General features: G+C 38.6%; 1 protein-coding gene across 31 annotated transcripts in view; it reads left to right on the top strand.

Annotated features, from left to right (window-relative positions):
- Positions 1-27,105, top strand: part of LOC121655283 (neurexin-1a) — a 275,419-nt gene that overhangs the window by 179,433 nt on the left and 68,881 nt on the right. For all 31 annotated transcript variants that reach the window (XM_042009831.1, XM_042009843.1, XM_042009845.1 and 28 more), the window contains one exon: positions 15,781-15,962. In XM_042009831.1, the coding sequence (XP_041865765.1) occupies positions 15,781-15,962 (182 nt within the window). The remainder of the gene's footprint in view (positions 1-15,780; positions 15,963-27,105) is intronic.

The raw sequence follows: 27,105 nt of genomic DNA on the forward strand, positions 1-27,105 counted from the left end.
TTTTATCATCAATGCATTTTCCTCTTGCAGTGTCTTCTTGGGCAGTGCACCATTGGTTTAGCGTTCATGTAGTTTTAAACATGACTGCAGATTCCAACATGAATTATTTTGTATATATTTGTTGTTCTTCCAAGACCGACTGAGTCTAGCTTAGACCTATCTCATTTTTTCTGTCTCAGCAAAGTGCCCCCTCCCATGTCTGAGATTAGCCATATCCATATCTCCAGATGCTCCTCTGTGTCCAGATTAGACTGGATTAGAAGGTTATGGCGCTCCATGTTGCCTGTGGGTGTTTGGAACAGACAAAGATGTGTTGCCTCCAGCCCTATGGGGTGTTGAGCCATCCCTGGCCCCTGCCCAGCATGCAGTGTAGACGAGGCCCCATTTAGCCTGTGTGGCAAGGCAGTTCATGACACACGGATTAAGAGGGAAAAAATAAGCAAAAAGAGTGAGAATCTTTGAGGAATTATAAAATCCATCTCCAAATATTCATTGTAGACCTCAATTTTTTTTTCTCTGTACAATGTATCTGAAACGACTTTGGAAATATGACTGTTTCTTTTTTTGTTTTTTTCATTTTCTCTGCTTGACTGTGTGTATTTCACCCAAAGTTCTGAATCACTCACATTTGAGATTGTGACAGTGTGAGACTTAAAGGAACAGAAATACTCGATTTTGTAAGTTATCATACTGCCCAGGCATTTTTGAGTGACGTAATCACTACTGGTGTAACACTGACGTAATGCTGAGGTACCCTGCATTTCTCTGAGTAGACAATCTTCTACAGTGTACAACAAATTTCTTGCTTCATTTTATTGGTTCTCAATTAAAAGTTAAACTTTGAGGCATTAAAGTGGAAGGGACAACTCCATTACAGAGCACCCCAGGCATTTTTATTGGGCACAGGAACAACTTACAAACAAGGCTGGATCAGTGGGCTTGCACCAACAAGGGAGTCAGTGCCCGTTAGTGATGATAGGGAAAAGGGAGGTTTGCTGGCCCACTTAGACAACAAGAGAAGCAATTAAGCTACTCTGCTTTGACCCGTCTTCAGTGGACAATGCTCTACTTGCCCCCTGCTCTCTCCCCAAGGACCTCAGGGCATGTGGCGCAGCCAGACTACATGTCCTAACATCATAGTTGTTGTAGCTACTGCTTTAAGATCCAATGCTCTCTCAGGAACATTATTTAAGTTTTGGGTTATGAGTGCAGGGGGTGCAGAAATGCAAACTCGGAGACATGCTATTTTAGCATGGTACTTTCTGCTGTGTTTTTAGCCTGTGTTGCAATTGGCTTAGTTTTTCGTATCTGTTACATTAGCGTCTATTTGCTGCAGCAATAAAAAGAAATGTACAGTGCATTACATTCATTAATTCAAATTCTATACAGTACATTGAATTTATTCAGTGGAAAAAAAATATATATCTAAAAAATGTCATTCAGCTTTTTTTTTATTTTACATAGTCATTTGTATATTTAATTTCTATTTACTAAAACAACTAAATATAGCCCTGTGTAATTCACAGCTGTTTAACTGCCCAGCTCTCTCTGCCTCCACCCTCTTCTACATAGCTTTCAGTGTCACTGTCAATGCTTAAAATCTAATCCTGTTTGCAATAATTATGTAACTCTACCTCCATTTTACCATTAAAATATCATATTATTTTAAGTGATTAGACCAATCAAAGCAAACAGTGTAATGCAGATGGATTCTGTTTGCGTCTTGTGAAAATCCACTTTTTCCACTTAATGTGTATCTTCATTTGCTCACTCTCTCTGTCCCGTGATGAGCTCCTCTACACTATTGTAGATAAGCATTTCTATATATGATATAGTATCAAAGAATCAGGAAATGCACATTACTCTATATAGATCAGAGAAAACACCTTTGTTCCCTTTGTATTGAACTTGAAAGTCATTGATTTATGTGGAAAGAAGAAGAAAATTACCATGGTCAGGATGTATGAAATTGAGTTGGACTGTGATGCATTGTTTGTTTAGGGCAGTAATGAGGTTCAGACAGTATCAGCTGTGAGTAGCAGATATACCATTCATCATGTATAGACTCCCAGAGGTGATCGTTCTCTTTCCTAGAGATGGATACACAACTCGAAATGCTGGATAACTAGGTTATCATATTTTATTCTGTACCTGCTGTTCTTCTTCATTAACAGTGGATAGATGAGATGATCTTATCAACAGAAAATGTGTTTAAGAGGTTTAAAATATGAATCTCTCCTTTCTGCTAAAGTAAATTGATATTGCGGTATAGAAATTACTGATCCTCAGCAATCTGACAATTTCTATTGTGCATGTAAAATATAGAGCGTGTGCTGCATTCTCACATGCTGCTTCTGCCAGCGTTGTGTATATATGTGTCATGCTCCATGAATCAAAGCCCATATGTTTGTGGGAGAAGTCAGTCCACAGATTCACAATGGTTATGCATTCTGTTTAACACATCTGAGGTAGAGCCCCACTTAACACCTGCTCCAGCAACTGCTGCATAAATTGCTTTTGTATTTCAAAACTTGGTGGTTTGATCACAGACAGTGAAGCAATTTAAGTGATTATAATCAATTTGAATGCTCTCCAGCTTCAGAGCTAATAGTTGAACGGATTAGAGACTCCTCATCGGTGCTGGCACTGCCGCTGAGAACAGATGAGCTGAGAAAGACAGAGGAAGAAGAAAAAAAAAACACAGAGAAAGTATAGAATTGGAATAATAATAATAAAAAAGGAGGAAAATAGAAGAGCGTGAGAGGGGAAAAAAGTTGAGGAGGGCAAAACTTGATGGTCCCTAGTGTTGCCTTGCTGCTGCTGTGTTGTGGGCTTGTATAATATAATTACTCCCATGTCTCTGAACTGATGCCATTCTGCGATAGTGTGAGGATGACAGTATCTTTGCCTCTGTGTGGCAGAGGAGATGATAGCTGCCTTGATAAGGATCTCAGTACATGTTCCTCTGCTCTAGAGGGAGCATAGGCAGTTATTGACCCATGAATGAAAGAGTGAAGATTGCAGTTGTTCCACTGTCCTCTTTCTCTCATGTGTGAGAAGACAAACACCCTTTTTATTTGTGTGTGATTTGGGTCTTTAACCTGCTCGAGTCTCCTTCTGCCTGTTCTTCCCTGGCCTCCATCCCTCCTACTTGCTGCACCTCAACCCCCTTAGCCTTACCTACTCTCATCTTCATCATTGGTCTGAAGAGTCCATCCAAGCAGACCGAGCGTGGAGGCTTTTGTGCCTATAGTGGTCTGTGCAGTTTCACTGATGTCCAGGCTATGGTTGGCATGAAGGAAAATGAGACCTGACTGTGCGTGCGGTGGGCAGTGAGAGGTCGACTGACTAATGTGTCCGGTTTGGGATTAGAGACTTGGAAGATGGAGAGGCAGAGAGAGAATGAGGGCCTCCTCCTTTGACTCAAGGGGATGTCTGTTCCTTGCACATGCATACGTTGTGGATGAGTTTGAGTCAGGGAGCTCTTTACCCATAGGGCACTTAATGATTCACCATTAACAACATCGTATTTTCTCATTTTCCTTTTTCTTGTTAAGAGTCTTTGCCCGTCTACACTTCTGGCTTTTATGATGGTGATTTAACAAATAGAAAAGAAAGTGTTATATATGTATTGTCTGAAAAGTGTGACAAAAGAAAACCAAGCACAGACATAACAGAAAATGTGCAGCAAAATATAATATTTCAAAGTGTGTGATGTTGACTTTTCACATTCAAGGTCACATTCTGTTTTATTATTGCTGCTTTATTATTGACATGATGTTTTTGTTTGTTTTTTTTTAGATGGAGTTTAGCTTGTAGGGATGTATTTAATCTACATTAGCAGAACCTGGCAAAATGAATAAGTGACCAGTGAAATTAAGAGATGCTAAAGATACAGCAATAATAGATTTATGTAGGAAAGTGTAAGACAGTGATGTTCATGGTGTTACTGTGTGTATATGATCATCATTGGATTTTTGAAATAGGGTGTCTTCTTTGTTAACGACTAAAGCATTTGCAACCTTGCCTGCTCAAATTGCATGAAATACAAGAAGTGTGGGGGAGTGATGCAGCTGTAGTGGATGTCAAGGTGTTAAAGTGTGTTAATGAAAAATCTTACATAATTTTTCACTGTCCATTTCCACTGACTCTAAATTCCTCTGCGTTTACTAAGGGAGTGGCACAAGGAAGGAAAAAAATGTATATAAAGTGGAGATCAAGAATGCCACAGACCACAGATTTTATCTGAATTGAATCCAAAGAAACATCCTTCTCTGTTATCATAACGAGGCAGCAGCTATCTCTGCCAGTCCAGCCTTTATGTATACACACTCATGCACATTCACTTAGAAATTCACACAAGCGCACTGCACACACAAAGAGCAACACTCCACCAAATCATCTTTCATCTCTTTGATCACTTTGAATTATTGTCACGGCCAAGTGTGAATGGAGGGCAGTTGAAGCGATTTGCAGCTGTGCACACATTAAAACGCTCATTTATGTAGTTTAAAATATCACTGATTTGAAATTAAATATTGGTCTCGAAAAAAATAATGCAGTTGGGATAATAACGCCATTCTAGATGTACGTTTGACCTCTGATGTTGAATTAATTGTTCCTAGTTGTGCCTGATAAGTAAAACCACAAGGGAGGCCACGGAGGATGGGTTTCTTTGGAAGCCAGCTTGCAGAAGACTAAAATATATGATTGTTATTGATCATCTAATCGATAATGAGCTTCTACTTAGATATCACATGCCTGTTTTGGGAGGGGTGGAAAAAATTCAATCCCATTCCTTCTGTGTGGGTGGTTTGATTGACAGTGGTATAATTAGTCTTAGCCTACAAATCATTCCCTGAAATTTATTTTCTGTTAATCAAACATCTTGACTTAATGATGGTCTCAAAATTAAAAAAGAAAAAAAAAAAAAAAAAAGTTTTGAAAATGAATGAATGGCTGCCCTGTGTCACAATGGGGCCATCAATATATATATATATATAAAAAAAAATAACAGACATGTCATAACTACTGTTTTTTTCTTCGTCTTTTTCTTTGCAATTTACAATTGCTCACCTGCAGCAGAGTGGCAACAGAAAGAAAGCTGCCCTCTAATCCACTCTAATAGGATTGTGTGGGATTTCACCTTCCTCATTGCTCCTTCCATGTATTAGAGCTTCAGGCCTGCTGGCATGGGCTGATAAAAACACACCCGCCTAACACCTAAGTGCAAGCTAATATTAGCATATATTTTGCAACACAGTGTAGAAACACAATGCATACCCACACACATTTCTTTTCCTCCTTTATTATTATTTTTTTGTCCCACTGTTTATATATTTGTTGATAGATTTGCAGAATTGGCGTGCAATGGAGGATGGTACAGCTCTCTTATGGGGCTCCTACATTGCCTGTTGATAAGGTGAAGGCATCGCTGTACATAAATCTTAAAGGCAGTAACTCTGATGGCTTTGCTGCACGGCTAAAACTCGCGCTCACACATCTCAGCTCATCAACTCATGTAGTGTTTATTTCTGGTGATCCTTTTCTCTTGATATTCCTCACATTTTTTTATTGTACAATATCATTTCCACAAGATATTCACCTAATTAATATCTAACCACTCAGACTGCTTACTTACAAAGTGAGGAAACTCTGCAGTAGGCAAAGTGGATGTTTAATCCTGCAATTAAAGCCAAGATGTGCTTCCTGTCTCCTGGGTATGACTTACAAGAGTAAACAGTAAAAGTGAAACGGTGTCATAGACAGGCAACATTAAAATTAAACACACCTTTACATGTGTGTTATGTTTCATGGTTTCACATGAATTTTAACACTTTTTTATCCAAATAAGAATGAAAGTTTATGATTTTTTTCTATATATTCGATCTTGTTTAATTATAAATAAGCTCATTAGCTGTTTTATGTACATACAGTGTGCATTGTTTACACTAACCTACATGTACTAAACAGCGCCCGCTGTATATCGAAGTTTTTATGCTCCATTTACCCGCCCAAGCTAAATAGTAGATCGATAAATGAGTAAGACAATGGAAACAATATTTTACCAGAAATTTCCCTTAAATGCAGGTACAGATATGCAGATAGATTAAATTGTTTTTAAAAAGATCTCCTGCACAACAGGCCATTTGTAAAAATGCATCTATAGATTGAATTCTGTTTACAATGGACTACCCTCCGTTTCTCTGTAAATTCTTTGTGAGAGCGCAGTTTGTGCTGATGCAGACTGAGCTGCATATGGTGATGGGCAAACGGATTTGTCTCTAGTCTCCAATCAGAGCTTTGGCCCTCAACATTTTTGGTTTTCTGTCTCACTTCCACTGTCTAATTATGCCACACTTGTCTTTTTCAGTAATTAGAACTGCAGTCATGCCACACATCTGTTGGTTCCCTAATGGAGAAGACAACAGCTTCTGGAGACCATTTGGAGGCTGTGATGCTTGGTACATGTAGCCCACAGACACACAGAAACTAAATAATTCACACTGATGTCTGATGACACATAATCAGTCAAATGGGCTTTTAACTGAGCATTAAACATGATCAGTTTTCTTAAAGTCTACCACATATGTTGGATTTTGCACAAATTGAAGATTGGATGCAGAAAAATCTAATCAACAAATTGCTGGCAAACAAAATGGCTGACCTGAACTGAGAGAAAGGGAGCATTGTGTCTGCGGAGCAAATGAGGCAAGTGATGATGAGAGAGTAAATTAGAAGCTGTCGATACTGTGAGACACTTCTATCAGAGCCAAGGCTGTTGGCGGGGGAGGCAGATATGCAGCTGCTCAGGGTAACAAAGGGCCCGTTTGGTGTATTGCTCCATTAAGACACTGAGTCTTGTCAGCTCTGCCTGGATGGCCCATTCTGCTCCACAAGGCAGGGCTCGTGTATCACTTTGGATTTAGAGGAAGTGAGCATGGCGGAGGAGGGGGCGAAAGGGTGTGAGTGACACTGGTCGACTGAGCATTCGTGGCATAATGTTACCAGCCCAGGGGGTAGAACTTTACCTCAACCATGAATTGATGGTCTCTTGCCATGAAGAGCGAGGGTGGTTGCTATGGCTGCCTTAGGGCCCCATCATGATGAGGTGAAGGCGTATCGCTTCAAAGCAGTGAGACGATAAAATATGGGAAGTTACCGCCACAGAATAAGGCAGGGGCAGATATCTTCATTCACAATTTCTATCAAAACATAGATAAGTTAGAGCTGCCTAAAGAACAGGCCCAGAGTCTGTCTTAGACATAATAAAGTATCAGTGTGTAATATTGTGAAAAGGAGAATCTGTTGTTTCGATTAACTGAATTTTCACCTACATTTATGTCATTGTAGAATCATGGTCAGTCATCAATATGTTGAGATTATAAGGGTTCTATTCAAACAAAAGAGAAACTAAACACTGGAAACACTGACGCAGCCACTTGTCCTTCATACTTGGAGTGAGATAGTGGTGATGGGTATTCAGTGTAGTTCGCTACAAATGCAATGTAACTGCTACATTTACCTTTAAAAGATTTTAAATGTTGAGATATTTAAATGGTGCATCAATGCAGAATAGCACATGCTCATACATATGTTCTGTCCATCAGCACTCACAGCAACTTCTGATCTATTTTACTGGTCACGTAACTTGATGACAATGACAATATATAACATATGTTCATATCGAGCCCCAAATGACAAACACGCAAACATCCCTCCTGCACCATATGCTGCATCTCTTCTTAAAGGGAGGAAATTGTGAAGAAAAAAAAAAGTTCAGCTAAAGCAAACGAGACATTACAAATGATGTAGAGTTAGTGAATTTAAGTCAATGTCTTTTTTTTTTTTTTCTTAATTTCCCCTCCCCAAAAATAGATTCCTGATAGTAGCATTTAGTTTAAACTCACATCCTTTGTTAGACAATATTAGTAATAGAATTATAATAGAATTTCTACTTTAATGATGTGTCAGAGCTCTTTATCACACCATATACATGAAACCATATTATATTCTGCTCTGCACACTTGCAACCCAAATAGTCATCCAAATACCACCCAGTGAGGCGTTACTGCTCTACAGAAAGATCAGTACATAACAGATGTGATTGGGTCTCAGCTTTGCTTAACTGGTTTAAAATGTATGACTCTGCTGGAATACTGTGAAATCCCAGTTATACTAAAGCCTTTTGCAATAATGATGGAAATAAAAACATAAATTATGTTTTCATACCTCAGAAACATGATATAACTATTCTCTCATACATTTTTTTTTCCACTGTGTGTGTTTAATCTACTCTTTGAATTTACTATAAAGTCTGATAAATTCTCAAATTTGCAACTATCACTTGCACGATAATGATCACAAATAATCTTCTCTTCCCATTTTCCTCCCTCTGTTAACCTAATCATTTCGTACTGTACTTGCTTTTAGGTCTGACTATGTTTTCTCTCGTTCTCTGTGTTTATTAGGTTCTGTCTCGTGCCTATATCTTATACCCTTTAATAAGGATGACCAATCATGGGGGCAAGCAGCAATGCCCCACTTCTAGTCACCACTTAATTTAATTACATCAAATTAGCAAGGCAGGAAGACAGGGGGCAGAGGGAGAGGATTAATCCTTTACAGCTTATGTAGGCAGGTTGGACACTGTCAGCTGTCCTATGCGAAATTGCTGCTTGGGGATTGTCTTCATTAGAAGGAGCTTAAGGCTCACAGGTCACTGGATATAGTTAAAACAATACTTGGGAAATAGGCTAATTAGAATATTTGCCTAGTCTAGCCTGAAGACCAACGCTGGCTGCATGATAACTTTACTTTTTTCCCCTTCTTTGATTTTTATTGCATCAGTGTGTCATCATTTGTCTGAGCAATTCTAAATAAAAAAACAAAATTCTTCAATATATAATGATTAACTAAGGATTGAAGCACTAAATTTGTTGGCATAAAAATATTGCAATGGTTGTAAACATTGTTAAATATTTTAAGTTCAAAGCTTTACCTACACAGTAACTTAAAGTTGTCGGCCAGTGGAGAAGATTATTTGGCCAAGAGTGTAAAAGTTTACAGCAGCCGTGCTGTATAAATGTCAATATGTCCAGATATATTAAGCCAATGCAAAAAAAAAAAAAAAAAAAAGCAGGCAGTCTGTACACTGGGTTGATTTAGCATCTCTGTCCGTTTCTGCTGACTGCAAAGAGAATAGCTCAGCTCCAGCCTTAACAACTGATGAGAGGATTTATTATTTTAAAAAAAGAGAGATGTGGAGCACAATGTGAGGGGAAAATTCAGAAATTTAGGTGTGAGTTAGATTGATGACTGAGTTACAACAGTTACAGAATGTTACATTTTCCCTCTTCGTAATTACAACGATAAATTTTTAGGCTCTGATAGCAAACCTGAAACCATGTAGAAAGATGTAGATCTGCCTTTTAAGCCTGTTGAGTGAGTCAGATTTATTGTGAATGTTTGTATTAGAAGTTAGTTTTGCTGTCTTCTCAGTTGTGTATTCTACAGGATTGTTCCAGCTTTGGTCTGTGATGAAACCTTCTCTCATGCCTGCTAGGTCTGTTCTGACTGTCTGTCCCATTATAAGGGAGGCAGTTGTTTGTGCTGGAAGAGGATTAAGACAAGTCAACAATCCATAGTCTTTTTAGTCTCCCAAAGGGCTGCTCATACACCACTGAAGGTAGAGAATGGCTTTTTCCACGATCAACGCTTGAGAGCAAGGTTTAGATTGTTGAAAGGACTATACTGGAATGGAACAATGAGCTGATATAGAAATAGAGATTGGATTGGTGGCTGGCCACCAAGAGCTGGCTGTATCCTCTATACCTTACTGTCCTGTTCTCATTGTCCAGCTGAGTTTCATTCATTTGCACCCACGGGACTGACAGCCAGAGGCTGTGCTAGGACTGCTGTCTCCAAACAACTGAAGTAAAAACTGCTCTCATATTTTCAGGGCTGCTGATATCCTCTGCACTTAATTATCGCCGCATACAGAAACTGCCAGTCAAAGATGACAGGCAATTAATCACCTACCATGTCAAAGCCTTTGGTAAGACAAGACAGAAAGGTCTGTTTTACCTGTAGGCATCTTTTTTGTTTTCTTCTTTTTTTCTAATTTTGTTTTTGTGTGACGCATTATACTATTTCATACCAGAATATGTTTAGCACTGTATATTGTTGCTTAAAAAATATAACAAAGCTCATGAAATCTGACTTGTGTGATGACCATTGTGTTTTTTTTTTTGCCACAAAGCACACAAAGAATACTTGCCACAGAAACACTCTCTCAAGAGGAAATGTGGAGCCCATTCGCATAGTGTGCAAAACTGCCACAAGCAAATGCTTATCACTGAATTTAATTAGGTTGTAAGAAGATAGTTTAGGATACAATGCTGCTCTTAAAAGCTGCAATTTAAAATGACAAAAAATAAATGGTTGACTGCTATTATAAATAGATACAGATGCAGGGACAGTGTGGCTATGGGGAAAGGTGCATATATCAGCCTGCCTCTTATTGATTAAACAGCCACATGTGGTCATGCTTTGAATGAAGGGGGAAAAAGCTTCTCTTTTTTTTCTGCTTGAGGGAATTACATCAAAGTGAAATTGGCCTACATAGCCACAAATTGACTTTATAAGTCTGTGAGCAGGATCTGTACATGCACACATGATTTGGTAAAGCAGCCCAGAAATATGGCCTCAGTGCATCACAAACCACAGCTGTTCACAATTTAGATATTTACTGGAATAGAAGACCAAATAGAACACCAAAATCACTAATACAATGGCTTTTCTCCTGCTACTTTAAGGCTGTAAAATTCACAGCGTGCCGCCAGAACACCAAACGGGCAAAGGCAAGAAAAAATCTTTGACAGAAGAGTCACCTTTCCAACACAAAGCCTCACCATGCACTGACAGGAGAGCACACTTACAGTCAAGGACGATCCAGGAAGGCATCCTGTGGTTTGCAGAAGGGGTGTTTTACATTTACAGTAGCAACAAAGAACTAGCATAAACATAATGGGTAACATCGGGTTGAGAGGGAAAATTACTACTATAATTGAACAGATTAAAAAAAGGTAACTGCATACATCAAATTCACTCTAAATGTATGTACAGTAAAATAAGTGATGTGAAAGACAACACTTTAAAAGTATTTTACAGATTGTCAAAATAAAAAATAAAATAATAAATAAAAAATCTAGTCTTTTGTGTGAGAGTAACAACAGTTTTAACCTTTAACCTTTAACCTTTGTTCACAAATTGATGTATTTATGGACAGCTGTACTGACGAACAATGTTTTTTTTTTCTCTCTCTCTCTTTGGTAAAATAATTTTTGCATGGATCCTCTCCACACTTATTAAGAAGAACAGTAAATGGCTGTGTAAACAAATACATGATCCTTTATAATCTCTGCAGTGGGCATGGACAGACGCTTGTTAAAATCCCTCCTGTCTGCTTTGTATCTTTGTCCTGCTGAAATAACTACTGGCTAAAACACAATATAGCACTCTAGTTCAGACGCATAATCCAGTGACATTTAAATAATCAAAGTGTGTTTTTTGTGGGTCATATTTCAAGAAACCTGAATAATATTTCATACATTTTGTCTTCTGGGGGAAAAAATGATACTGTGGCTCAAACAAGAATCCCTAGTCTGCAAACTAAAAATTGATAGATATCTGTGTCTGAGCATCATTATTTTGGATCATGGGGTGTGATGTACCATTTAATTATACAGTGATGCTGTGTGAATGGAGCTCCTTTTCAACTGTCTCAGTAATTCACAGCTTTGCAGTTGCTGCCAAGTTAGAGCATGCAGCTAAAAATACATCTAATTAGCCATGTGTTTCCACAATTTTGCTCATAACCCCACTTTCTATTTACTACCTAATCTCCTCAACTGGTAGACTATTTAATTGTCCTAAAAGATAAAATATAGTGAAAGTAATTCAGGAGGAAGCAAAAAAAAAAAAGTAAAAAATTGACCATGTTGACTCATGATTTTCTCTCTTGCTTCTAAAGCTTTAGAAGCATTGATCGTAAATGGCTCGTCTACCAGATACCAACAGTGTTGGATTGGATAATGTAGTGTCCTCATGAATCGTGCTAATGATTTCTCTGAAAACTGAAATGGTAATCCGATAGACATCATTAAGCTTCTTTTAATTGTGCACATCCCAGGAGGGTGCACAAACCCAATATAAACTCAGATGATCATTTTCCTTAATATAGTTTTGTCCTTTTTACAGTTTGAGGATGTACAACAAGTAGCAATTAATGTAGCTGTTCACACACTTATCCAAGCTACGGTTACAGGTGACAACCATTCACACGCAAAACAGGGGTTGTTTTCATCAACTTTGTTTCTGTTGTAAAAATATCCAATAAAAGTTAAATGTAAAACTGAATAAGAAAAGTCTCACTATGAAGACTTTTTTTGAGGCACGGTTTGGAAAGGAGGTTATCTGACTTTGAAATTCTATTCAAAAGACTTGTGGAAATGATCAAAAATTAATTTCAAAAAGCAATACTATATGTCACATCTCTGGTGATCTATTTTTGCACCCCAGTCATTACGGGAATCCGTGGCAGCAGATAGAGAAATGCAAGTGCTAGTTGCTGTCAGAAAACGGATCTATAATGTCATCTCTCCTTTTCACATTTCCATCACAGCTATGTAATTATGATTGGATTCCTCCCCAGTTTCTCGGCAGAGGTGGTAATATGAAGCGCGTTATGATGGCTGTTTTGGAGGTTAGAGGAAAGACAGTCTGCAATCCTGACCTTAGCTGAGCAGTTCAGTCAAATACACTGCCTGGTTTGTGTATACTTCTCCTCCCACAACTGCTCCACTAAGGCAGAGAGCCAGTATGCCTTTCTGTGCTTCCACCTGCCTGTCTCTTTATATGACCCTGCCATCACTTGCTAACCGTGTAGTGCTTATTGCTGGTTCACTATATGCTGCATCTTCATTGCAGCATAAATAGATTTAGACACTAAAAAGTCAATGCCAAGGGTGCTGTAATACGCAGGCCGTGTTTGCTATTCTACAGTACCACCATCCCACACACCTCTTAGGCCAAATGTATGGGGACTCCTGGGAAGGTGCTACATTTTTAATGAAAGCCGAGTGTTTGATCTGCCAATGTTTATCGTCTTTGATGTTAACTGACACAGCAGAGAGCAACCAGCTCTCGCTATAGTCCAACATGAGGACAGATTAATTCATTATCCTTTAACAGAGGAGGTTTGTGGTTAAGGAGTTCATCCTGGAAGCCTGATCCAGGATCCAGGAACAGCCTTGAATAAGACCTTCCAACGCACTGAACCTCAGTTCTTGGGGGAAATGCATATGCATTTGGGAATATATGAAACAAGGAAATCTTAATTACTTTATCTTTCGTAGGTCTTGCATTGTTTGGCTTAACCCCAAAGCACTTGCCATCACACATCTATACTGTACCTCCACCTTGCCCTTTCTTTTTTTTAACATTGGACAAATTGGGAATAAACTACACTTCTTGTTGAATTAAAGAAAGAATAAACAGGCAAGAATTTCCAGGACACTACTGTATCTAATAACTACAACAGATCCATATTTGGCCCAGTGTCCCAGGAGAGTACGCAAATAACAAATATGGAGTCAGTGCATAATTACTCGCCAGCATTAGAGCGACACAGGCAAGTTTCTGCTGATTTCATGCCATTACACAACTGTGTAGGTGTGCATTAGCTATGTTCCTTCATGTATCCTAATCCTTACCAGTCCCAGTTTTTCCACCAGTCTTGTATAAATTTAGCTCATATTGGCTTCACTATTATCTGCACTCAATTAATCTATTTTGGAACTATTTAGTTGATGGTTTTTGTTTCGTTTTGTACCTTGGCCTGACCATCTTCCTCTGAATCTATTTCACATAAAGATCTGCACTCTGATCCACTTAAATGACTAATTGTTACATTATTATGTTCCCCAACATTGAGTAAGCTGTCAGTGGGATAAAGTGGGTGTCAAGCTGTATGAATAGACTGAGTTGATGCTTAAAGGTGTAGTGCATTCCACTGCTGACATAGTCTAAATGCACTTAATTACAATAAGCTGGAGCAGGGAGCAAGTGTCAGGTGGCTTGGGGGAAAGTTGCAGATGGCGACAACAGTGCAGAATGAGGTACATGAATTGGGGATTGCTCTGGGATGGAGCCAACATCAGATCTGCATTAGTAAAACAAGAGGAGTTTCTAGTGGTAGCCGCCAGACTTCATGAAAAAGAAATGATGCCTGCCTTGCAAATGTATCTCCCATAATGTCTTTTCCTTTGTCAAAGTCATCAAGCTCCATGGCGCTTTATCCATTAGGAGAGCAGAAATGCCTAGTGTTATCATCATTAAGTGTTACAAATGCGAGTTGTGCTTTATGAAAACAATAAATCCCATCATAGATCCGTATGCCTCAGCATCATTTGATAATCACGCTATTGTTAACCAATGATGCACTTCTTTTTAGAAAATGGTTGACAGTATCTATTGGCCCAAGTGAAAGAATGGAATTAGAAGAGTTGAGAAAAGTTGAGAGTAGAGTGGCCCACTTTAATCACAGCACCATGAAGAAAAGCCAGTAAGGAAGAAACAGAGTCATATAAATTAATGCAACATTTATTAGTAGTTTTATATCCTTGTTAACTGGTTTGTAAAAAAATTTTGGAATCATAGTCAATATGATTTATAATATATTATGTGACTTAAGGCTGTTTAACTCCACACCCCTTAGAATATTAAGACACTGTCTCTGTCTTTGCATCTCGCTCATACTCACATGTATGAATGCACAACACATGAGCCGAGCTCCTTGACTAATTTTTCATGAAGATAGTTGTTTTTGTGATAATCTGACAGCTGCATCAATTTTCAGGCTTTCTCGTAGGCATTTGTTTCCCAATCACACATTTATGTTAACAGTCATACACACATAGACACACACTTTCTGTGTCTTGGCAAAAATCGATTAAAATGATCCAATGATTTTAAAACATGAGACACAAGACGCCCTTAATAGACCATTGAATTGGCAAAGACTCATTTTCAAGGATCAGTTTGACTGTCATACTGACGAGAGGCTCTTTCTCACTTAATAACTGGGTTATTAGAACCACTTTTCCATTTACCGGGCCATGTTTTAACCTTTAATACAGCTGTTTAAGACAATGAAGTGATGGAGACAGACAGGAAATAGCTGGTGTGGAGGTTACAAGAAGGACATGATTGGACCACTCAGTCAATAATGCTACCTTGTGCTTTGAGGTCGCTAATGAAGCACAAGAGATAAGGAGGTGCCCGTTCGGCGTACTTGTTACCTGGGTGCCAGGGGCACTTCTGCAAAATCGTAAGCAATCACTTTAGTCTCTTTCCTCTAGAGGTGAATCAGACAACAGCAGTAAAACTGAATAATTGTGCAGCATTATAAGGCAAGCAGCATGTCCACCTGTCTCCCTCATTTCTGCTGAACTTTCTTCCACTCATGAATTGGCATGAGTGTACTTAAACTCTCAGATGAGGCTGAGAGCTGTTCACGAGTGATATGTTGCTCTGTGCTCTGCAAACCCATTACTCAGCACAATATAAGTCTCCAGACTGACGGTGCTCTAACCGTACAACATCACTGCCAGACTTGCTGTGTTAATAATGTTTTTGTGTTGACAGTCAGTGATTTACTCATGGTACATGACTTTTTATTGCAGTTGTTCAAATGTTTGTTCTTTTTTTGTCCTCTAGCGGGAACAACGTACATATTTGGGCGAGATGGTGGACTGATCACATACACATGGCCGCCAAATGACCGTCCCAGCACGAGGGCGGACCGGCTAGCCATTGGCTTCAGTACGCACCTGAAGGATGCTGTCTTGGTGAGGGTGGATAGCTCCTCTGGACTTGGAGACTTCTTGAAGCTTCACATTGTAAGTTATGAGCTTGTTTATTAACACACTTTCAAGTGCAGCAAAGCAAGTTATACACATTCAGATAGTAAATTCATTAAACCTAACATACTTCCTCAGTCTTAGGCAGGCTACTGTGGGAAATAAGTGATATCACATCCCTTTATGCAGAGCTGGCCCTAGCTATTTTGGTGCCCTAGGTGAGATAATGGCTTGACACCCCCCAATAACAATCTGTCAATGTTAACCTCTACCTGAGAAGCGCCCCTTATAACTCACCCACTCTCGCACTGTTTGTGGTGTAAAACAGGTTCCAAGCAGGCCAATCAAACGATGAGAAAAAATAAGTGGGGAATTTGGGGTTATATGTATTTGTTCATCTTTTATTTTCAAGACAGTGTACGAGGAAAGGGCGCCAGTCGGGGCTCTAAATTATTGCCATTATTCAGACGACCGCTTATGCCAGTGCCAAGGGCCGGCTGTGCCTTTACGTGCCAGTGAGAATCAACAGAGTGCACGCTGGTCTATGCAACATAAGCATGGTTGTTTGGTTATTTGATTATTTGGTTGCTGTCAATCAATCCAGATCAAACCATGCCAACAGGGTCCTAATAAAGGCTCGCTGTGTGTGTTAGTAATCAGATTCAGTAACTGTTATAAAAACTTGATAAAATAGAGAAATACATTAGATATAAATCTAAGTTTTCTTGACTTTAGGTATGATGGAACTTGTCAACATGAAAAAAGGAAAAATAGTTGTGATAAAATTGCCAGTACAACCTCGTTGCAGTCAAGTATCTCAAAATTTGTGATTAGAATGATGTCACGCTCGCTCACCTGCTCTTCTCTTATTTTCTAAGAGGGAAATGGTGCAGTAATAAGGGCAGGTTCCACACTGCATCTGTGACCTGGACATAATTCGGCTGGCAACCACATGACCTTCCTCTCTCCAGCATCCACTCAGTGACAGCAGCGCTGATGCTGGCCAGCAGCATACAGGAACACTGCACACGTACACACATGGGAAAGCTTCAGACCAGAACATGTACAAACATGAAATTGGTCTTGAAGTCTGTATCAACCCCAGCTGCCCACACACCGAGACTCGCATACAGTAAGCAAGCAGTGACATAAGCAGGCCTTTCCTGAGGACACAGAGCAGCTGTGATGCTGTTCCTATCAGACATATTTGTACCTCACACTGTGTGGAAGTTATTCATTTATTTATTTATTTTTTCTCTTCTCCTTTGCCACAGTTTTTATCTTAAGTTCTATGGGCCAAGGGGTATATTTGACCCCATAGTCTTAAGTAGCTGACCTCTTTAAAAGGATACAGCATATTTTATGCAGATCATTTTTAATATGATACCAAACACATAAGATCTTGAGAACATAAATTGGTTGTAAAATAACAACCACAGTCCTGTCCAGCTGCTTTAAATCACTTGAACAGGGATGCACAGGAATAATTTCCCTAATAGACTGGTTTAATGTTGGTCAAGTTAAATGCCTTCTTCAAAGATTTGCATAGATCCTTGTTAATATAAATTGCCTGGCTGAGTATATTATCTTGATCTTTTCATTGTGTTGAAATGATGAAGATACAGATTTGCTTATAATTTGAGCATGATCAAATATATTTCCTTAATTTTATGTTTTTCTTTTAAGTTTGCACTTCTTTGTGAGTTATTTAAATATCAAGTGATAAATTACCATCTGAGCCCTTTTGACTAAGGTCCTGTTTACATCATGACGCTGAGACAGTGAAACAAATAAGTTTTGTTGCATTCTGGTCTCTCGTTTACAAGTTTTGGGCCTCCACAATGAAATTTTCTTGCAATGCAAGACATGTCCTGTCAGCGTAAAGTACAACTGGAATCTTTTGGCAACAATGACATATTTCATGTCATTGTGCACTTGCGCAGTCAGACCTTGCTTAACCTGCAAAAAGCACAACAACAATAATGGTGAACCTCAATGTCATGTTTGTGTTTGCCCTTGCACGAGGATAGTTTCCATTACATTTTTTTTTTCAAATACACAAAGGAAAATATTTTATATTTTGCGTGGAAATGTTGTGTAAACAGGACCTAAAGGTAATATTTAATTCCATGAAATGCTGCAGCGGGGACAAACACTTCAGAATAATCCCTAGCATGATTCTTTGAAACATTTATGTGTGTGCCATACTTTAGATTTCATGAAATTACATAAGATTTTACTTCCTAACAGCCCCAGCAACAGAAAATGAAGGAGTTTCTGAGGAAAGACATTGTTAATGAAAACACAAGAACTTCCTTTAACCCTTTGCTAAGTCATAAATTCCCAGTGAACTAGCAATGAATGCTATAGCTCAGAGACATTAGCCTCAGAAAAGAGTAATGAGAGAGGGCTCACATGTATGTCATAACAAGGCAGAATGATCATGCAGCTTACAGCAGATGCACACGTAGCCTTGTTGATAAAATAAGTAGCATGTCATTGACATTTTACAGGGAGAAAGTGTTGATAAGGCATGTTCTTACAGCAGGGGCAGCGGGTTGTGAGAATCCTCTCTCCTCTTGCATCAGCAGTCACTCTGAATGCTCCCTATTATTTATTTTTTTCTGCACATTAATCTGGGGGCTTTGTGAAATGTTGCATTTCATTAGAAAATGAGAGAAGCGCGCGAGAAAAAGAGTTTTACAAAGAGGAGTGAGGGAGGCTTAAACAGGGGCATAAAAGTCACACTATTGATTTGTGTTCATCTACTTATTTAAGATGAGCAAAGATGCTGTTATATATATATATACATATATAAATAACTCCCAGTATTGATTCATGGGGTGTAAAACTGAAGCTGTGTTTTGTCAATGCTCATATAAATGAAGAATCATTAAAATATTCTACAAAAAAAAAAAAAAAAAAAGTATCTTAACTCAGTATGAATGATGATAAGATGTACTTCTCATAAGGGGGTTTTCTTAAGTTTTATGCAGCAGTCAAATGGAAGAATACCAGAAAATTAAATCACAATATTTTATGAAATTGGAATACTCATAATAAAAACCCTTTAGAAATGCATTCCACGCTTGTGTCATTTCCTCATTAATTACACTGGAAAGGACGTATTTTACTGCACTCCATTAAACACAATGAGCTATGCAAAATTGCTACTTTGATCTGTTTCTTATGCAGGAATAGCATCACTCAGCTAGTCACCTGCAAAAATCTTATCTAAATGAAATGTGCCATTAGTGATGGTGAAATATGAAGTAATATAGAAAACATTGACCATGTGGCCTAATTTGCTGTTAATCTGTATTGGAATCTTTATAGTTTCACTCAGTTCTAATCAGATTTTGCTTTTTTATGTAAGTGTAATAAATAATATGGCAGAATGTTGACTTCTGTTATCAGTTATGTTGAAACTCATCTTTGGAGTTATTAGATCATTTAGAGATTCATACTTTCCACTCAATGCCCTAAAATGCCTCCCATATTCCTTTCAGTTACCTCTTCTCTGAGCAGAATTGTCTTAGAAGGAGTGTATCTCCAGCTGTACACTATGGGATTAAACCAAACTTCAGTATTTATCCCCCTCCTGCTCCATCCTCTGCATCCCTTTCCTTATAATCTCCTGCTCCCATTTCATGATGACAGGAAACCCAGCAGGGCTTGAAGGACGCCATCTCAGCTTGCACTCTCAAGTGGGAATTTTCAGAGTTATATGTGGGGACTGTGATTTAAATGCACCTCAAAGGAATTGTGATCCTCCCCCTGCCTCTCCTTTCCATCGCAGATAAAGACAGTGAATGTGAAGTCAGCCAGCCATCAAATGTACAACAATCCTCAGGCTCTTTACTGTAGTGAATATGCAAAAAGGACAAGATTTAAAATAATGTTCCCGCTGTCTCTCTAATTATGATGATTCCCCACAATCCTGCTCAGGTTTTCTAAGGTGAAACATATTCATGAGGCTTCTAGTACAAGTATCCCACCTGAATATAAGCCTTGTCTGTACATGATAGTGTGCCCTAGCAAAGAATCTATGTGTATATTTAATTGCATTGTAGCTGAAAGTAAAAACCAGGAAAATATTCACGACATTATGCAAAAGAGGGAATTATGGATGTAATGATCCTTGCTGGGTCTATGCAGCAATGTAATCCATAAGAAAAGGACTTGGAACTGAGTTCATAAGACATGGGTGTGCAGTACATTCTCTGCTAAACATGCTAAGACGGTTTCCTGACTCTCCTCTGCTCAGAGTATTGAAGCTGAGTAGTTACTTTCTTTCCATAAAGTTGCTTTATCCCACTCAAAAGAAGTACAATATCATTATTTTTATCACACCAACAAGGTTAGCTGTCTGTTATTGGAAATCTGTAAATTTTCAGGAAGTTATTTACCTAGTGAAATGAAGGCTTTGTGGCTGTTTTCTTTATTTTTTGTTGTCAATGAGCAGCAGCGACTCTGGGCTCTCCTCACTCTCAGGGAGGACCCCAAGGGGCCCACAGAGCTTGTTTTGTGCTGGCACTCAATCTTTGTGTGGGGGTTGGGGACTATTCCCAGCACTTTCTTCTTTCTCTTCCTCTAATTGCATGCATCCCTTTAAAAAACAAGCAATGAAGGCACTCTGGCTAAGACAGCAAGACTCTGAAGTTAATGTATTCCATAGAGCAGAGAGGATAGTGGAGGAATAAATGACTCGGTGGTGCATCGCTCCCTTTGGTCCTCCTCTAGCTGACTACCAGAAAGGGGGTTCTTCTTCTGATGGAAGACACCTTTAATTGCAGTTTCAACTCCTGCTCTCTACCCTATTAATCATGTATAATGGCCTGAGAAGAGAGAACACTAGGCCCAATGTCTGAGTATCTCCTATACTCAACTTAGAAATATCATATTTTTGCAGTTCACCCCATTTACAAAGATCTTATTATTCACAATTGTGTGCTTCATTAGGTGAATACTGCACTGTCTAATTTGATGCTACATGTTAGATTGTTACCTGGGAGAGGTGCTGCAGGTCTCACAAGAGAACCATTCTCACGCTATCCCCCATACTCTTATTAAAACACCTGCCCAGGGAGGAGATCTTATTCTCATCCACCACTCCTGCTAAGGTCACTAATTACCTCTCATGCTCGCTCTGCACACAGACGTAGAACAGACCTTGCACGCAATACCCCCAGGATGAGCTAGTGTACAGCTCTCCTTGTTTCCTGCTTAGTCAAGACTCATCAGGTACTTGCAAACCTCTTGAGCAACTAACAGGTGGACCATTGTCCTAATACAGTGCAGTAGCATTTCATTAACTGGAAATGGAAAAGTAAAAAAAACTAAAAATTAGTTGGTAACTTGCTTGTTGGTGCAGACGGCTTGATTGCCAGCCGAATACTTAAATTATATTCATATTTGCTTTGCGTCGTTGTAGTGTTTGAACTGTCAGCTCCCAGCTTGGATTTTTTTTAGTTCCACATTACTTAAACTGCTGTTGCTATGGTAACAATCCCAGTACAGCACTGGACTCAGTGCCATGGTGATGAAATGCATTTTAATCAGATTCAAAAGTAGCGAGAGCATATTATTGCCAATTTGAAATCATAAAATCAAGTTTCTCAAATTCAAAGTGTAAAAAGCACCAGTGGAAGAAAACAGAGAGCAACATGGTGTCTGCCTCCATCACAGAGCTGCAACGATCCCGACTGTAGAATTCAAACTAAACAGAAGTTGGATACATTTTTTAAATGGTGTTTTTTAACTTCATGTGAAATATGAAAGGTTCGATAAACCTGTAGGGAAATATTTTGGTATTTAAAAGACAGGCCTGGTGACATTCTTCATCACTGAATTGTCACACTCTAATGAACAAAGGAGAAGGAGTAAACACATCAATCTCACAAACAGTTTGACTTCTCATGGTTTGTGCTGACACAAGTCACTCTTTCTTCTGCAAGCCCCTGCGCCTCCCTGGGATAATATCTTAAGACAGGCAGAACTGCCAGCTTTTTTCCACTTTCATCAAAATGGTCTGAAAGCAGCAGAGCATGTAATCTAAGGATCATCCATGAGAAGTCACTGATGGCAGGAGGCCAAATTTTTTCATCCTTTTGTTTTAGCTCTTTGCTTTAGTTACTACTTCAATTCTAAAAGAAATTTCATGTAACAGATTTTACTGCTATTTCTGTTGCTCATTTTAAAGGATCAGTAAATCCAAGAAGGAACACAACTAATCATAGCTGCATCTGTGTCAAAGGTTGAATCATATTAACAGCTGCTTACTGTTCTGTCTGACTTTGCCACAATTATTTTAACCACCAGATGTCACTTCCCTCATTCCCTGATTTTCCCCCATGTGTCTGTCAATAAAAACAGATCAACCATTTGCTAGACAGTATGTTTGGTTGTTTAGGTGCAGTATATGACAGAGCTAAGCTAATAACTCTTTAGGGTTAAGTTAATCGCTAACCTCAATGAAGAGGCAGCACAAAGAGAAAAAGATTGGTGAGCTCTGTTGTCTGTTGAGCTTTAATTCAGTCTCACAACCATGAATGGAGAGAAGGGAGCTTTTCATGGGGCTGACAGAATTTGAGGTGTTATTGTTAAAGTGGCGATGAGTAGTGGTAATAGTATGGTAATGGCGCTGGTAAATATAACATTGATTTTATGTCTGCTCTGACTGATTGTGGCAGTGGCCTGTGTGAGAGAGCAAGCATCCTCCTATCTGCTTTAGTCATAGACAGGACAGCCACTCGGTTCTGATGGTGCACCTGACCTCAAAGAATCAGATCTCATCATCTCCATATTGAGAAAGGACCGTGCTTGAATCACCATTACTCATCTTTCAATTCCAATCATTTTTCAATTTGTTCAAGCTCTTTGCCACTACAAAGCCAAGTGGTCCATGAAGAGGAAGTCTGTGTAAGTGTGTGTGTGACAGAGGGAGAGAATGATGTGTGTGCATGTGTATTTGAGAGGGCAGGACAATACTGTGTCTTCACTTTTATTAGTGTAACAAATCATTGTGACTACAGCTTGTCATTCCCAAAGCTGTACATCAATACATTATAGGCTCATACAGAGCAATATTCCCATTGCTAACACGAGGTAAATTGGATTTCATCGTCAATGTTACACTGTCAGGCATGTTTGCTTTTTGGGGGGGTTACAAGGTTAAGAACATCGACACACTATTTGTTGTTTTATTATACTTTGATGGATGATTTTTTTTTTTTTGCATTGGATTAGCTGTCTCACAACACTCAGCCTATTTGACCATCATTTATAACATTACACGATGGAATTATTTTCAGATACTAAAATTTACTTGTTATGTCTAAACATGTAGTGAATGTGGTGGGACAAGTGTGTATTTGTGTGCATTTGGGACAGGAGCACCACAGCATGGAGTCACCATAGTTGTTGACTTTTGACACAGCTGCCCTAAGCCTTAGGGTGGGATAAAAATAGTCTCACTTATTCTCGCTCCATTACAGTGAGCTGAAGTACAGCATCCCCCCCCCCCCCCCCCCCCCAACTATCACATATGGAGTTTATTTCATGTAGAATCAGTATGCACATCATTAGGCTGTTTATTTTTTACTTGCTTAATTCCAACAGAGATGCAAGAGAACATGTAACGTGTTTGCAGCAATAGGAAAGGAAGGACAGGACAAGATGCTGTTGTTAATGTCATGTAATAGATGACAAAAAAAAAAAAAAAAAGATCTTAGGTCCATTTTTCTTTTAAATCTTTAGATGAACAGATTTCAGTATATATTTAAAATTAACAATGTACTTTTTCCCCCCATTTTTTTTACATTTTGGGCAGGTTAACAAACACAGAACCACATTTAAAATGTGAAGGTCTAATCAGATACTTTAATGCACATTTGTTCCCCCCCCCCTCTCCAGAATATTTCCAGCCCTTTTAAAGAAGTATTGTCCATGTAACTACAGCTACTGATGGTGCTTTACCAGTTCGAATGTCATGTTGTTGGTTTCTGTGTACTTTGTTACTCACCTTTGTTATTTAGGGATATATACTGCTATAAACACCCACTGATTTATAAATTAAGGTTTATAATACTGATAAAATATACATACTATATATATATATTTATATGTGCCTATATATACTATATACTGATAATAACAAATATATGTTTTATATAACATTTCTATTATATAACTTGAAGGTTTTAGATATAATTGATCCCATATTGACATTTATCTCTTTTCACTTAGATTTCCTTGTCCATGCAGAGGCTGCATGATTCACACCAGCAATAATTGTGTTTTGTTAATTAACTTAAAACAAACGAACAAAAAAAAAAAAAAACAGAGACCAAGAGTTCCGAACTCTGAGTAAATTAAATTATATCAGACGTCTCTTGTTGATTTGTAAAGAGAGATGAGAACGTTACAGAACGTACTTTAATATGACTTATATGCATCTGCCTGTAGTTTTCTAGAACGGAAAGGTGTATTATGTGAGAAAAAAGCCCATCTTAAGGATTAAGGATTTGAACCTGGCTCATCCATAAATGTTCACCTGTACTGTTGCACATTCTGTTGCATTTTTATAAGACCAGGAGAGAGCATAAAGCAAAGTCAATTTGGTCTGGGCCAAGTCCAAAATTACCTGTGCAATTACATTTAAATATCTCTCGCAAAGAGAATTCTTCCAGGTTGCCTCACAGCTAATTATGCCATAATTGTTCTTGGTGCCCTGTTGTTGATGTCTTCCACAGAGCTGCACGAAATATTTTACACAAAGCTCGCCTTGTTCTGGTCAACTTAATTACCTTTTTCATTGCTGCACTGTTCTCATTTCCAATTCCATGTGCTTTCCATACCTGTTTGTTACCCACACATGACTATAATACACATATGAGCATGCTGTGTTTAATTATTTGATGCTGTGGAGATTTTGTAGCATGCTGTAGATGTATTTTTGTATGCTGCTGGTGATTTAGCTCAAATAACTCCATTTTCAGATCATTCTGTTATTTAGTTTTAGTTTACTGACAAGTAATTCTGTTGATTGTTTTATTAAAAATGAGAAAATGATGCTGCTTTGTCCTAGATTGCTTTCACCAATAAACACACAGACCCATAAAATATTCAGAATAAATGAGCAGCAGGAAGCAAGAGATTGGGAGGGAGGACCTTTCACTGCGACGGATGATAATCAGCACATCTGAAACCAGTCTTGACCAGTTAGTGAGGTGGGGAACTCTATCCACTCTTAAAATGTCTCAGGCTTCTGAGACAATAACTGTATTGTCAGCAGAAACACTCATACCCCTCAAGTCCCCCTTTTTTTAATTTATGAATAAAAGATTTAGTGGACATGCTTGTATCTTCCATAACTAGCAGTTGATATTACTAAAGTCTGACTGAGATGCAGAAATTTTAACTCCAATTATATGCTGAGAAGTACTTGACATTTAAGTCAAATATTCCAAGAATGATGTGTATTTTTCCCTCATTGTTATTGCTGTTGGGGTAGAGTGTTTGGCCACTTTCTTGTCTTTCAGCTGTTAGAGTTGCATTCAGGCTGAGCGCTCTGAACAGAGCCCCTGGTCATAGATGGTTTATTCCACAGCCTCATCAAAGGAAAAGGCTTTGTGAGTGCACGTGTGCATGAAAATATTTCTCAGCCTCTCCGTTATAATAAACGCTGTGCAGTGATGGGCAGCAGTCCTGCCTGTGCAAGAGCAATCTATCCATGGTACGCCAGCGGCCTACACGTGCAACGCACCTCATACATTGAGATCAAACAGACAAGCACATATTGTTCCTTTGTCCTCTTCTATCCCTCAGGTAAGCACATGAGGTGAGAAGGGCACGCCTCAATCTGTGGCCTCATTCTGTTCAGTTTATCAACCATGCAGCATGCACTGCCTCAAGAGACAACAGAGACGTGGCAGGGAGAATGTAGAGTTTTGTTTAGTAAATAGTGCACCGTAGAAACTTTACAGCTCACTTTGTAGGTCTTCTAAAGTGTTGGTATGAGCAATGACTTGGTTTGCTTTTCCCAGAAGGGCGAAGCAAACACCTTGACAACAGTAATTAAGAGTGCAGGTGAAGCTTAAATCATTCTCTTGTCTGTGTCTCCTCCTCTCATTCAGCCTAATAAATCAGTTATGCTTGAATTATCCTCTTCTCCTTAACTATTTAATTCACCAGTACATTTTGCCAGATAGCCCAGTTGCTGACAAAGAGCTGCTGTAAAAGATGTAGAAAATTGTTGTGGGAATTCTGTGTCTCTGCTGCATTCAGACTCGGGGTTAACACTTTAGGGTAAAGTTTCATTTTGCAACAAGAACTGATGCTTTATGGTGAATGGTCAGGTACAAATCTGCATCTTACATGCTTTTCACTTTGTATATTAAGGAAGAAAATTATGACACATAATATATAAAGCCACTGGATATATATATATATATATATATATATATATATATATATATATATATATATATATATATATATATATATATATATATATATATATATATATATATATATATATATATGATTTTTTTTATATGAAGCAGAGTTTCAGATGAAATAAAATCCAGTAGCCTAGATGTCCAAGTGGGTGTCCTAGTCCTCCAAGTGTTGTGTATTACAAAGCTTTGAAGGAAGCCCTCCTCTGTAGTGGATACTGTGTCTGTTACAGACCAAAAAAACTGCATTTATTTATCACTATTCTTTAGTCAACTGCAGCATAAATCAATCTCAAGTCACACAGTCGATCTGTGTATATGTGTGTTTGTTCCTTTTTTGATCCAAAAACATCCACTCAGTAAGCTTACAAACACATTTCAACTTTTAAACCTGAGATGGCTAAGCATAATCTCAGGTCTAATCTCATTTATTCATTCATTCATTCATCCATTCATTCATGTGGATGGTTGGTTGTGTGTATAAGCAACACTGACAGGATGGGAAGAGGACAAACTGGTGAAGGCAGTGCAAAGCTGGGACCTTGTGTTTTGCCATTCATGGGAACATTTTTTCGATTTTCATTCTTTGCTGCAGACCAGCATTCACCTCTTCATGACAGTGTAATTCCCTGATGGCAGTGGCCTCTTCCAGCACATTAATGTGCTCTGCCACAAAGCAAATATTGCTCAGGAGTGGTTTGAGGGAGAAGTTCCCCAGATTTAAA

The sequence above is a fragment of the Melanotaenia boesemani genome, chromosome 16 (assembly GCF_017639745.1).
Source record: "Melanotaenia boesemani isolate fMelBoe1 chromosome 16, fMelBoe1.pri, whole genome shotgun sequence".
In the NCBI taxonomy this organism is placed as follows: Eukaryota; Metazoa; Chordata; class Actinopteri; order Atheriniformes; family Melanotaeniidae; genus Melanotaenia; species Melanotaenia boesemani.